We start from the raw sequence: 15,976 nt of genomic DNA on the forward strand, positions 1-15,976 counted from the left end.
TACGAAGAGTATTTCAGTCAAATCTCACAAGTCCAAAGCAAATTACAAAGAGGATCCTATCGGTATGTGTGACATATCTTTGCATCCTACTTTCCTAAGGCTTGAGTTGGAAATGGTCAGTGTTGAGACTGAGACCGCACCCTTTTCCTGATGATGTGGTAGCTCATTTTGCAGAGTGGGATGCATTACAACAGGCAGTGAAATAGAATTTGAACTTTGACAGGTTTTTGACTCAGAAGAGAGAGTATTCTAGAGGTAGACTTGGACCTGATATGAGATAGAGGCCTAGACAGAATGATTAAAAGCAGGCAACCAACAAGATGACTTTGACTGTCTTTGACAAAGGTGGTAAGGTTACAGCTAGAGCTTGAGTACACAAGCTTGATACATATCTTTCATTACATCCTATGACTAACGAGGACACGATCAAGTTTGTTGTGTTGCACTTGGATAATATAGCCCATAACTAGTAGTACCATTGGTAGGTCACTTTACATCATGATCAGATTACATCCTACTAGGAGTTTGTGGATAGGCTGGTAGAATATACATTTCAAAAGTATTATATTTTTATGGCACTAAATGCAACGATCCTTGCTATATCAAGTATCAAAATATAAGTATGCAAAGGAGATGTATTGATATGGCTTATAGCAATATGAATTTCTATCTCTATTATAACTTTAATCACATGTGATGTTTGAACTTCAAGTATCACTTGCAGTGATATCGATGCTATTTCTAATGAGATCCTTCAAATTTGTGCAATCAATAATTGTTGTCTCTTATATGCTAATATGCTTATGCGGTTCTAAGAATGCTATTATATTTGATATAATCGAGGGATGATGCTAGGAGTGTTGTAACTGATGTCTTTGTCCTGTTGGTTTTCAAAATCACTGGTTAGAAACCTACGAGCCTTGCCTACTCGATGCTGGGTATCTAATTGATTTTGGCCAACGTGATAGGATTAAATCCTCTACGCTTTTGGTTCTACTGGACCAAGGCCTGTTTACTTAAATCCTGGATGGCAAAACTCAATTCCAAGATGATTTATAGCGGATTACAACAATCAAATAAACTCCTCAATTGGCAAACATCAAGGAAGACTTCAAATTGCGATTAATAACTTCAAAATTTACAAGAATTGTATGCTGAAATAAGAAAGTTGAAACAAATTACTTTATGAAATCAAATCCTCAAAGAAAAAGGATAAAGATACGCCAACATTGAATTCAAAATTACTGAGTAGGTTTATGATCAGTGCTGAATTCTAATTAGGTGATAGAGTCAAACATATATTCCTTACATACAACTTTATAGTATCTGATGATAAAGTATTTGTTAATAACTTAATCAATTTGATGGGACAAATTGCCACACTGTAATGTATTCAGACTAGTCTATTATGATTTAATCATTATGCGGACACAATAGCTACAAAAAATAGGATTGAAATTATATCCTCCACTATTTGTATTGATCAACTCTGAATAACAGCAAACAATTTAATGTACTTATCAAATTGATAAATTAGAAACAAATGGACAGCAAAACCATAAAGGACGAGTTCTATATATTCCAACTCCAAAATAAAAAGGATTTCTTATTGATTTAATTGTTGAACAAATCGTGCTGAAGACACTCAATCATCTGATGCTCTATTCAGCACAATTTGATCCACAAAATGCTTATATTAATGCTCAAAAATTTTACAATCTTCTCTGCCCAGTTTGTAACTCTAGCTTCTCCTTAAAAAGATAAGAACTTCAGTAATGCATCTACCAAATAATGACAAGTTTCTTTTTTTATTTTATATGACACTTTACTTGATTTACATTTCACATATATATAGACTACGAAGAGTCATATTTTGAAAGGTTATGTCTTTTTATGAAGATTCATACTTAACTAACACAACTCTTCATAACTAATGACTGATCAACCATTCTTAAAAAAAAAATAAAAAATACTAACTTCTCACAATAACCGACTGCTAATCAAATCATTAAAATTCGAGCAAAGGCATTCCGTCCAAGCTAATAAACTCCGGCGTTTGTTTTTTCCTCATGATTGTGTCTTCACAGGTGTTGATATTCTGCCTTAATCACCTGATCCATCCATCATTTCGTGAACATCTGCTAGAACATGTTTTTGATGGCTTGTGCGAATGCCATGTGTCCATTACTCCACACGAATCCTCATCTACCTGCAACAAAAACGAACAAACATTAGATATGTATCACAAATAATCCGTTTGATATGAATCCCTGCAGGCGTCTTCTCTGTGCATGAGGACCTCCAGACTTCCACAACAAAGAAAACACTTCCGGCATGCGCCTGATTTCCTTCTCTATTCTCAAACCATATTTAATATATATCCCTCAAATGTGCCCAACTCTCATCCTGTATGCTCGATAAATTTTCATCCCATTGCACACATCCCTAGACCTTCGAATGTTCTCTACTCCTTATTGGTGTTCTATTGACATGCTTATACGATTGTTTTGGATTCAGATCTTGATCATTTTCCACTAGTAGCCCTGGCATTGAGTCATAGTGACCCCTCCAACAGTCACGATATCCAGGCTCTTTCAATTCACATTAATATGATGCTGCTAATTTCATCGGGTTACAATAATTCCAATGATCAAAAGGTTATAGAAGATGATTATCATTATTTCTGTAGTCGCTGAAGACGCTGCTATCATACTCGTTCAATATCTGTACTCTCTCATTGATGAGATATATATATTAAATTAGTCACATTCCAACCCGATTGTATGCCATTGTCATGATGGAAATCTCTCTTATACTCTCAAGCAATTGCCATCTTCAGGTTTGTCTGCGGTGATTGGATTCTGTGTGATTATCGCTGCATATTACTGCACCCAATAACTTCAATATTCGGTGTCATCTTCAACTCCTCTTAATTCCCAGGAACATCGTATTTCTTCCTGATGTCAACACTTACATGTTGTTTAATTATATTTTTGCTGAATGTCAATTTCTGAAACCTGCAAGATTCTGATTGATACATCTGCGTAAACTTCATATTATACCTGTGACAAATCCACTTCATCTGATAAAAAACTTTTTCCTATTAATATTCCACTGTCATACTTATCGTAATTTCATGTAGTAGGACTGCTATCTCAAACAGGGGCTGTAGAATGTTTACAAGTATTTGTAGAATAGCTTTTAATGATGATAGTATATCTCTTTGATTGACTGTCTTTTCTTCACTGTTTTCGAAACAAACATCGCTTCATTAAATAAAGCTCTGCCTTTAAAGGTAATCACTCTTTGCATATTGAGAATGAAAACCAATCAGGAAGATGATCAACAGGAAAATGTAAGCAAACTCTGAGTTTAGATTTGATTTTCCCATGCCTCTCGTTGCTATGTAAGTCATATACAAACATTATTAAGCATGAGTTGTCTATTCATTTTAGGCATCATTAATTTTAGTATGAATAAAATACATCTGAGATCTGTTTTGAAAGCAATGGTATACTTGACTTCTAGACTGCAGAACAATACGTATAGACCCCTGCTAATCATGTAAAATCCAGTTAATATGTAGTTTCCTTGTATACTCTTGTTGCACAGTGAAGATTCAAATTACTTCGATCATTATTGTTAATTTTTTAGGTAGATAGCTCCATCAGGTCAGATATAAGCTCATTGGTAGCTCTGTCCAAGACTGTTTCAAAGTCCTCTGAAAAAATGAATTGTACGTTCTTTGTACACTGCCCTGACTACAAGGGTTCAAATACAAGATTGAAAAGCTTTAGAAAAGATTTTCGGCAAGTTCATTCCTCGGATAATGATCAATCCAGAAAATCTGTTCCTCGAACAAGTATTATTTCAGAACTTTTGTAAGTTCAACAGATAACTCAGAGTGCCGACCAAAAGACTTTTTCAAAGATTACTCGAGTCCATCCATTAACAGAAGATGAAGAATGACTAGCACATCTTGCCACATCCACAAAACATTTGGAAGAATGAACAAGTAAAATAATCTATTTGCCACTCTCCCTGCCTCATGATTTTTAATACTTGAAACATACTGGTTGAGTACAAGTAGTAAGAACTGGAAATTCTATTTTGTCCATGGTATTGGGTCTCTAAAGTTTTCCAAATTTTAGAGTCCCATCATGTACAACAACCAAATGGGCCCTTTCCTATTTCCTTATTACAAAGTTTATTTATCTATGATGTCCTTATATACTCTCCTTTTATAACTCTCCAGCTGCCGGAAATAACATCCGTTGTAATTTGAAAGCCCACAACAAATCTGACTCAAACACAACACCAAATTGCATTCATCCTTTTCTTCTTCTTCTGCCTTTATTCCAATTCAAATTTTGTACAACCAAACATGAAAGTAACATATTCCCAATCAAATTCTAGTGAACCAAACGGGACTGGAATTAAAATTTCTAATTCCCATTCCCATTTTCAATGCTAATTTCCAATTCCTATGCCACCAACCAAACAGGCCCAAAGCGAATTGAGGGAGGAATATTAGATATTGGAATAAAGTAAGGAGAGATAATAGCTTCTAAAAATAAGCAAGCCCATTTAGGTTGATTACAGTATTATGGGGATCTATAATATTAATTACATTTTTACATTTGAAAGAATTATTTTGCATATATATTATTCATAAACCTTATATCTTTGAGTGGATATATTGCATTGGAAATAAACTTTGTATATTCCGGAGTGAAAATTCAATTGAAGTATTTACAAGTTATTTGTAGTATACATACGATCTACCCTAAAGCCCAAATAGGGAATTAGAGGTGATTTATGAGTAGAGCCAAAGAGGGGATATTACACACTACAATATTCATAAATATCATATCAGCTTGTCTTTGAATTTAAGCATATTATAGACTACATATAGTGTGGCATAGAAGATTTTTATTATTATTATTATATGTTATCGATATTTTTTTTAATACCAGCACACAACATATAATAACCAATATCTCTAGCTATTACAATCTGCCATGGTGGAGAGGATGGATATTAGTGATATCCCTAAAATTGTGAATTCATAAAAACACAAATGTAAATAAGGCAAGGATATAAAAACTTATCTTGTCATGTATAACACCTACATAATAGTGAGGACATCATTTGCATTTGCATTCTTAGGTATCATACATTGCATACTCACCCATGATGCATCCTCACATGCATAAGCATCTGTACATGTATTCATATCCATGCATCTAGATACACATACATATGCACGAATCGCATACATACATGTCTACATATACATAGAAAGGTGCATACATGCATGTACACATACACATACATGTATACGTGCATAAGCACCCACATACATGCATCCATGCTCATCTACATGTTTGCATCATACATCAGCATACAATGGTTGATATATTTATATATGTGTGATGGCATCCAGATGGCAACCGCAATATATGTATATATATCAATACATGTCACAATGATCCATGCTCTAATCGTTGCATCATAAACATTGCTAATTTAAATCTCATAAAGCATTGGCAGAGGTTCATTTGTCAATCGTTCGTATGGGGCGGTGGAAGTTACTGTTTTTCTTGAGGACTCGTGTGCAGGCTCATGCTTTAGGGGCGGAAGTATCCAAACAAAAGCTAAAGGTAGCTCCCATTAAGTCCTCAACCCTTGTTAGTGAAGATGGTTGCCCGATGACTCAACAACATCTTCCTGTCAAGCAACGTCATAGAATTCAAAAGGATGGTGGTGCTTCTGCATCTGGTTGTAGTGGAATAGTGGCAGACATTGATGTGTCTTTGTTGGTGGACCGGGAGGGTATGCTTGGTAGTGTGGCTGGTTCAAGTGGTGTTGTATCCTTTGGTTTGGATGGTGTTGGAATCCCCACTTTCTCTTGCAAGGAGGCTGCGGGGTGGCTCAAGAGATGCAAGGGTAGTTGTCTTGATTCTTGCATGGTATTGTGGGTTACTTGGGATCTTTTTTGTATTCTCTATGATGTAAAATTCTCGGTTGGGATGGTAGGTTGTGTCTGGTGGTCATCTATGGCCACATTTTGGCTCAATACCTATATGTACTTTTTATTCCTACCAATATAAATGTTTGAATTACCAATCAAAAAAAAGCTAATATTATTAATGTATTAAATAGATTATGAATTTATATTCATATATATGTCGGAGATATTGTTGTTGTCATGAGGGCTGTTTGCTATTGTCACATAAATCATAATTGATGGCTCTTGTAAGTTTATTTACTCATTATTATTTGAGGATCTTTTCAATCGTGATCAAGGTTTTGATATTGACCTCAATATATTAGATCGATATTAGCAATTATCATTCATTTATGTATATGAGATAAATAGTTTAGAAACAATATTTTGTCATATATTGTTAATTATTACGTCATATTATTATTATATATTTACTTAACATTTAATACTTTAATCATTTACAATAGTTGGGTTTCGTTCCAAGTGGGGACATGACAGTCTATTGTTCCCAAAATTGCTTGTCCTCAAGCAATGATGATTTTTACAAATCTCACCATGCACAGTCAATGTATAAAGTGATGCAAGAAAATATAAAACATGCATGAAGCATACCAATGCATAAGGATATAAAGAAGACATGAAGTAGACACATGAATGCATAAGACACAAAGCATACACGATGTAGACACATAATACAAACGTTGTGCAATTCCTTGATTAAACCCTATAATTTACATTTTTAGGGTTAGAAAAAGGATTTACGATTTACTTCCTTATTGTGCTTCATGGTGAACCCTGCAAACACAAGGAAATTATTAATACATAGTTATATACATAAAAATTACAAGGAAAAGGTGTGTCATGATAAATTACTTCCAAGCTTATTCCCTACTAAGCCCAAGAGCAAGACTTTGACCCCCTTGGCCTCGGTGGCAAGTGCTAACATCCACACGAGATGGCCTACTAAGCAGGATGCTTGCTTTTTTCCATATTTTATACGTTATCCCTATTAAAGCCCAAGGGCAGGACTTTGACCCTCTTCGCCTTGATGGCAAGTGTTATCCATCCATCCAAGTGGTCTACATAGATAATCGATATATCATTCTTTAGTTTCTCTAGTCTAAGCCCAAGGGAGGGACTTTGAACCCCTTGGCCTCAATGGCAGGTGTTAGGCATCCATCAAGGTGGTCTACTTAGATAATCAATACATCATTCTTTAGTTTGTCCAATCTCAGCCCAAGGGCAGAACTTTGACCCCCTTGGCCTTGATGTCTAGTATTAGGCATCCATCAAGGTGGTCTACTTAGATACTCGGTATATTATTCTATAGTTTTTCCAGTCTAAGCCCAAGGGCAAGACTGTGACCCCCTTGGCCTTGATGGCAGGTGTAAGGCATCCATCAAGGCGGTCTATGTAGATGGCAATTTTGTTTCTTGCTTCCATCATTTACCCAAAGATACTTCCTTTGTATGATGTAATATGTGCCCATTCCACTACTAGTCATCCCCAATGCCTTTGTATGATGTAGCCTATGCCCATTCCACTATAGGCCATTCCTTGTGCCTTTGTATGACGTAACACAGTCCATTCCAACGCAGGTCATTCCTATCTTGAGGAGAAATGATCGTACACATCGTTTTTTCCATACATCAAACTTGTTTGTATTAGATCCACTTGGAACTTTCCTTCGATTTGGTCCTGGAAATCAATAATTTGATCTTAAGATGAGAATCTTAATACTTATAAACAATATGATTTTTAAAAATAAATAAACAAATTTCATAAAATTTATCTTAAAATTCTAAAAATGAATTAGAAGTCAACTTATCTTGATTTAAGTCCTCAATGTTTGATTAACATATAATTGTTTCTTCTTATTCATCTTTTGAGTCTCCAACCCTTGCAGTCACTGCTAATAATATTTAGTGACTCTTGGTTGATTGTCTCGAGTGACTCTTTACATATGATCACCATGAGTCTATAATGTTTCCCCTCTCAATGTGTTGTGGGGATTGTTATGTATCCCAAATAAACTTGTCATAATCTTATTTTCTTTTACTTATGTCTAATTTGTGACTTTTGTCTTTACTTCACTTTCATATGCAAATCTCTATTCTATTTTTACCCTGCAGGATCGTAGGATCGTGTTCTGATACCACTGGTAATGTCCCCTCTTTGAGTTTACTCTTAGACCACCTCTAATTCCCAATTTGGGCTTTAGGGTAGATCTTATGTATACTACGAATAACTTGTGAATACTTCAAATGAATTTTCAGAATATATGAAGTTTATTTCCAATTTAATATACCCAGTCAAAGATATAAAGTTCATGAATAATATATATGCAGAATACTTCTTTCATATGTAAGAATTTGATTAATATTATAGATCCCCATAATAAAGTAATCAACCTAAATGGGCATACTTATTTTTACCTGCTATTATCTCTCCTTACTTTATTCCAAATATTCCTCCCTCAAATCATTGTTTTATTTCCTCATTACAAAGTTTATTTATCTATGATGACCTCATATACTCTCCTTTTATAAGTCCCTTCTTATAATAAAACAATAACAATAATGGTCACTATTAGGGTGGCAGCACTTATGGTTCCTTTGGAGGTTATCAACTCTCTCTTCCCTTGAAATTCTCATATATGAATCTCTCCCTAAAAGAAAAGAAACTTACTAATCTTTAAAGAATTATACTCACAAACTCTCTCTCACATATCATAAGTTTTCCTCCAAAATAATATCCATGGAAAGTACAACCAATCCCTCCTCTAGGTTTTAACTCAAAATCACCCTTCATATTTGCATTTTACACCACATATATATGTGGTTGAATAGTTTTCATACCCCTTTAGATGAAAAGACAGCACCCTTTTAAATAAAATAATTCCAAATCCCGAAATTACCTTAGTTTATGTAATTAACTACCATTTTATAAGTTGTTTAGGCATATTAGAGGTATATTAAGTCTATTTTTGGGGTATGCAATGGATAAATGGTCCAGAAATGATGTAAATACCCTCTATGGTGCTTTACAGTCCATTCTTTATGCACCATCATTGTAATTATATTTTGGTTTCATATTCTTCCACATATTACTTAGATTATTATTAACATAAATATTGTTGTTGAGTAACATATAATTGGAGAATTTTTTTTATTTTTTTTTCAGGGAAACATTATATTTATATTAATAATAACTGGTTCAGAACCAGAGAAAAAAACTCTAGTCATTGCCTAATACAAAAAGGATGCAGAAGAACAAATACTGCATCAAGAGAGAGTATCTATCAACACTTATGAATCTTGTCTTTGAGATTCCCAAATCGAGAATATTGTGATGACAAAGAGCCCAAAACTCATATGAATACAATCATTGTTTGGTGTCAGAGACAAAACCAAGAGCCAAGCCAAAAACTGTCATAAAAGTTTCCGTCATTGATCTTCATCCAAAACTCCAATTGAGACTGTGATATTAGAAAGCCATCTGATGCAAGTGCAATCCAAGACCCTGAACTACATATAATATTGGAGAATATTATTGTCTTGAATAAAATATGAGTTTAATAATAATTGGATTGAATAATTAAATATTTAATACTATTAATATATTAGATAGATTATGAATTTATATTCACATATATGTCAGAGATATTGTTGTGATTGCTCGCTTTTGTCAGACCATTTATAAATGATGTCTCTTGTAAGTTTATTTACTCATTATTGTTTGTGGATCTTTTCAATCTTGATCAGGGTTTTGATGTTGACCTTGATGTATTAGATTGGTACTAGTAATTATTATTCATATATGTATATGAGATGAATAGATTAAAAACAATATTTTGTCATTTATTGTTAATGATTACATCATATTATTATTATATATTTATTTAATACTTTAATACTTTAATCATTACAATAGTTGGATTCATTCCAGGAGGGGACATGACATAGTGGAGCTGCCCATTAAAGTGAATTACATGCAGAGATCACCCAGTGAGAAATTACATTCATATTCATAATTTTGTGTGTAATACTCTAAATTTTCATACCAGATTGCCATTAGTTTACAAAGGCTGATATTACTTCTGCTGGGTTTCAGTATATGCAAGTACAAATGCCTATCAATTTGAGTCTTCCCTTTCTATATTTTCTTCCTCTACCTTCTGCTGATATTTCATGCTCTCCTTATTCAAGTTTAAACCCTATATGTATATTTCAAACTGTTGGGGAAGGATGGGGGGTATGTCCTATGCCTTTCTCATAATCGCAACTCTTCATATATAACACAGCAGAACTCATATAAGTTAATTCTTGCAACTGTTCATCTTTTATTACTACTACGAATGGTTCACGTTAGCTGTTTGCTAATAACTGCCAAATATCTTTGTGCAATCACCAATGCTCATGGCCATTTGTTATCAATTTTTCAATTTGGCTATTGTCAGCTTTGATTTATGATTTATTTCATGGGGTCATGACAGTATGCTTCATCTGCACTTAGTAGACGTGCATTTCACCATAATGACATTATGATATATGAACATTCTTTTTCATTCAGCCCACCTACTAATGACTTGATGCTCCGAATGAAACATAAGATTGAGATGAATGATTGGTTCGAAATACTTTTCCTGCGGAGGAAGCACCCAAATCATGTAGGTCTTCCTGTTTGCTTCTCCAATTTGGCCACCAATTTGTGATACAGGTTAGAGAGACAATGTTATGGCAGTTGAACATTCCACCTGTTATCAATTTAGAGCAACCGATTATTAAAGGTATTGATAAGGGTGGGTGGTCTTTTTTCTTGTGGGATCCAGGTGCAACATTCCTATGGATAGTTATGTTTCAGGGAGCTAGTTAGGAGTTGGAGGGATTTGCCTCGTCTAATGCCTAATGGAGGTTGGCATGATGTTGAGTTCACAACATCGTTTGACATTAGACGAACATGAGGCTTCAGCTGGAGTGAGGTTTTCAATCGGATAGAGGATGTTTTCATATATATTAGTAGCACATGGCAAGTTAACTGAGAATGCATAAGGAATGACTTGGGAACCTGGAATCCACATGATTCGTGCATTGTTTTTTATGTACCAGGATCTGTTGCTTCACAACTGAGCATGGGACATTTATGCTAGAGTAATAGATTGGCATAGTGTTCCAGAGGTTGATATGGGATCTAGGCATTGGACTTTACACTGTCCAAGAAGGGACGAGAGGTTGATATGGGATCTAGGCATTGGGTTTTACACTGTCCAAGAAGGGACGACTGTAATGTCCCCAATTTCGGCAAAATAACTAATTAAACTAATTGTTTTAAAGTTATCCAAATTTATTAAATATTAAAATGGATGACTTTATTTTTATTGATTTAATTGATATGTGACTTAATAAATAAAGTTATATTATAGAGTCACTTTATTCTCCAACTTGTTAGAGAAACTACTTGATAAAGAAGATCCAGAAGCTTATCTTAATTGTAATTAATGGAGGGATTTGCCATTTATTAGGCATGTTCAGGTGTTATACAAATTTGATAATTGGCTGGAAGCTTTGAATGAAGCCAGTTTCTGGAGACGGAAACCTTCAAAAATTACAAGAAGGTTTGTACGAAAACCTGGTTCTTCCTAGAAGTGAATTCGAGACAGAATTCACACTTGTGCAGATGTTGTGAGGTTATCATCAAACAACAAAATTTGTAAGGGTTTATGTTTGATTCAAAAATATTTGTGAGAAGTTTACATGGATCAATGAGTTTTGGCCTAGGCAATTTCAGATTCAAGCCAAACTGAGTTGATTCAACAAGGGTTTCCAGATACTTATTATTTATAGCAAGTCAGCAAGGTTCCGTATTCCAGGCTTTTCAGTGTAGGACTTGGAGCGTCTTGTCGAGATCTTTCCAATGAGCTACCATTCATGGTTTTCAGAGTTTGATTGGCTATTTATTTTAATGCCTGAAGATTACCTAGTTTTAATAAAGTGACTCTTAAATTAAAATGCATATTAATAAGTCACTTATGATAAGGCTACATTATTCTCTTAAGGGAAAAAAAGACAATTTAAAGTAAACGAGAGAAGGAGCTCATTTCAGCTTACTCGATTTTCTGTTATTGGATTTCTTTTCTCTTTTGGGGAATTTTGGAAAGCTTCAGCTTTGAGGACAGAAAAGCCTCAGGCTTGGAAACAGTGACAGAATCCCATTGTCTGCTAGAGATATCACACGGGTATCTCACTTGTGCTTAAATCTTTGTTTTCTTATAACCAATCTGACTGTAGTTTCTGTGCTTAAGATTGGATATTGCATTGTACTCTTGAGAGATTTTAAAGCAATATTACTTTCAGCTGGATATAGGTATTTGTTGAATGAATCTGAAATCATTTGCATGCAAATCTATTGTTGAACTTCTGTTTATGGTTTTGAGAAAAATTGGCAAAATTATCCAGATTGGGATATTACATGAATATAGTTTGAAAGGTTGAAAACTTACATTTCTTTTGAGGCCTCTACACTAGATGAAGAAGAACAGGGACAAGTGTTCTCTTCAATAGACAACTATGCATTTGATTATTAAAATTTAAAAAGATTTAGAAGAAGACGTAGCAGTGCAGAAAAAGATAAGGGCAACAAAGAGGGTAAACGAGAACATCGGCAAGACGAACTGAAAAAATGCCCTACCAACGAAAGAGAAATGGCAATCCAAGGCAAAGATAAGGGAATTACAACCTTATCTGCTGAAAAAATAAACTTCCAGGGACCAAACGCCTCCCAATTGGTGTTGCGAGATTCTAATTGAATTGATCATAACAAGAGATATGCATAAACATCTCTTCAATCCCCTAAGCCATTAGGCCAAACTCCAACTGAGATTAAAATAAATAAAAAATAAAAAAATAACAAACATTAAAAAGATAAAGAATGAAGATGTTGCACTGAGTGACTTGTCTGAAGTCAATTAAGAGACTCTGAGGAATGTGTCTGAACCTCAAGAATCAATTATAAGGTTAAGACAGATTTTTGGCAGAGCAAGTTTAGAAATGCCATTATACCCTCCTGAAAGTGGACACGGCTATCCTCCCTACAAACTGTACAGTTGACCAATTTTCAAAAAATCGAAAACATCATGGATTTTTCCAAAAATTTCAGCATTTGATCTTCATGATCTGCATAGTTTGTAGTCGAAAACAACAACAAAATTGGAAAAAAATCACTACATTTTCGTGAATCTGGATTAAAAAAAAAATCGACTTTGTTTTGTCTTTAGAACATTTTGTCGGAGATTAGCCTGTCTCCCTGAAAGCTGACACTTATTAAATCTGAAAAGTTCAAATTAGCATGCCATATTTGTTCCAAAATGACAGCTTGGTATGTGAACTAACTCAGGGATCCGTATCAGCTTAGTAGCCTGTCTTCTTCAATGAGAAGCTCAAAGGCATCTGATCGGCCAACAAAATTGAATTAAAGTAAGAGGATTTTTTAATATTTTTTTAATTGGTAGCAACAGTAGTCCATCATGCTCCATTGAGAGTCACTCCTTATAAGTTTACCGTGGAATTAAGTTTTACTCAAAACAAGCAAAGATGTAGCTGTTTCAACATTGGATTTTTCCCACATTAGGTTTCTACAGGACTGGCAAGGTGTTCTAATGGTCAATTATGTTGATGTGACTTCCTTGCGTTCATGCTATGTCAGTCCTTTAGATTGCCAAAACATTTCCACTCAATTGCATGGAAAAGAATGTCTCTCTAATGCAAATTATGGTCAATTATGTTGATGTGACTTCCTTGCGTTCATGCTATGTCAGTCCTTTAGATTGCCAAAACATTTCCACTCAATTGCATGGAAAAGAATGTCTCTCTAATGCAAATTTTAAGCATAATTCTTTAAGTATCGCTAGTTCAGTTAAAATTATCAACAATTGGTAATTTCAAATCTGTATTAATGGCTTGAACATTGGAATATCCACATCAATTACACATTCTACCACAATATATTGCGCATAAAAGTTCAAACCAGAAGTTAGTATCCTTTCAAACACTTCGAACTAGGGGGATTTGATGCCGGAGTATACCAAATACAGTCTACATGTTATTTAAAACGAATCGAGTTTTGAAATTTAACGGCTAGCTTATAACTATTAAGATGAGCCTGGTGTATCGCATAAATAAAAATAAACCTTTCTGAGAGCTTCAGAATAAGCAAGGAAATGGATGTTATCGAACAAAAATAATTTTAGCTAAAGAAAAGTAACTTAACTAGCTTCAATCTAAGCATATATTTAAAGTTAATACAAAGGAGGATTTTGATCCGAAAGGAGGAGCTTGCTTGAGGACAAACTGAAGCTAATCATTTTAACCTCTTTGGCTTGTGTTGAATCTGTATGATGGCTCTATTATTTCATGTATGTGTATAGTTCTCCTAAATAGGTCAGACTATTAGCATTGACAGTTGTAGGGTGATTACTATTAGCATTAGGTTTATTCTGGAGTCGCCTGCAATGTTTAGGTCTAATTCCCGCATTCTTATAGATAACCATCGGTTTAGTGTTTAATCCCTAAGTCTCGCATGTTCAAAAATCAAAATTTGTAGGTATTAGTTTACAGCGGGGAGGCAGGTGAAGATGAGTAATGAAGTCAGAATATGACGAATAAATATAAGATTGCAGAGAATCACTTAGAATTTGGATTTTGAGAGAGGCAATTGAATGTTGACATACACCTAGATTTTATAACAATTGTTGAAAACGAGGTGTTAAATTTTCACTGGTTTGCTTACATCAACATTTAAGAATACAAAGAGAGAAGCAGAAGATGATTTGAAACCAGGGTACTCGTGCTTCTAAAAACTGGCCTGATAAAATGTGCAGAAAGCGAATGCATTTTTCGACATATCCTTTTTCGACGAGCTTTCTACACTCTTCTGCAATGAATCGAATACCGTTGTCATCCAGAAAACTAGGCGAATGGCATCCTGCTCTGTGCAAACTGCTCAACGTTTCCAAAACTGAATAGAGCTCACCATTCGCAATCCCACGCGCAAACCCTGCGCGGATGACCTCCATGTCCAGCTGCTGCACAAAATTGATGATATTCGTGCCTGCTTCTCTCATAGTCAATAGTAAACTTGCAAACTCTGGAAACCTGCCTTCCTCCGCTAGTTTAGTGGCAAGCCACTTGTAGTAGTCCACTCTTTGAGGCTTGCATTTGGATGGTACGTCTACTAGTAGCGGTCCCGTGCCCGCCGCTACTTTAACATTGCCACGAATTCCAAGCGTAGGCTTGGGATCTTGAATTTTTGTGTAGCCGATCAGGGGCACACTCAATTGGGAGAATCCTGAGATGAGAATTTTTGACATGTTTCTTCTTTAACCACATCATACACAAGCATCTCACAGTCACTGAGCCGGTGGAATGCACCGCTTATGCTGTGCTCTGCTCCATTTCATCAATGCTATCCTCCAGAGAATCTAAGCCATGAATATTTGTGGCGGCTGATTTGTTATTACCCATTCGTTGTTTTGTTCCGCTATTAGTTGCCATAGGCAACTATAAAAATATATTAGTTTAACCAAGTTTTTTTTATAAAATTTAAACATTTTTATTATGTTTTGAAATAGAAAAAAAGTATTTAACTAAAATCTTATTAGCAGAGAAAATTAATTTTCGAAACTAAAAAAAATTTAAAGTTCAACAATTTAAAGCTCATCAATTGTACAATTAATATGATTATCATAAAAATGATTGTGACACTACATTTACTTTATCATTTCAAGAATTTCAAATTTAAATTATTTATTAAGCTTGAACATTTTAATTTTATTTTTTTGAAAAATAAAAATAGTATTTAATTGAAATTTAATTTTTAAAACTAAAAATCAATCAAAATTAAAATTTGTAACTTTTTTTTATTAATTGTGCAATTAATAAATTATTATAAAAGATATGTCACACCACACTT

General features: G+C 34.4%; 1 protein-coding gene across 4 annotated transcripts in view; it reads right to left on the minus strand.

Annotated features, from left to right (window-relative positions):
• LOC149530352 (Tetratricopeptide repeat (TPR)-like superfamily protein) overlaps positions 1-15,548 on the minus strand; it is a 287,943-nt gene extending 272,395 nt beyond the window's left edge. The window contains exon 1 of one of the 4 annotated variants that reach the window (XM_089811938.1): positions 14,870-15,548. In XM_089811938.1, the coding sequence (XP_089668064.1) occupies positions 14,870-15,374 (505 nt within the window). In that variant the 5' untranslated portion in view covers positions 15,375-15,548. The other 3 variants (XM_089811941.1, XM_089811939.1, XM_089811940.1) reach the window with 3 other exon arrangements.
• Positions 15,549-15,976: the final 428 nt, after the last annotated feature.

Source organism: Cupressus sempervirens, chromosome 11, assembly GCF_028749045.1.
Source record: "Cupressus sempervirens isolate cs-2001-9-10 chromosome 11, ASM2874904v1, whole genome shotgun sequence".
In the NCBI taxonomy this organism is placed as follows: Eukaryota; Viridiplantae; Streptophyta; class Pinopsida; order Cupressales; family Cupressaceae; genus Cupressus; species Cupressus sempervirens.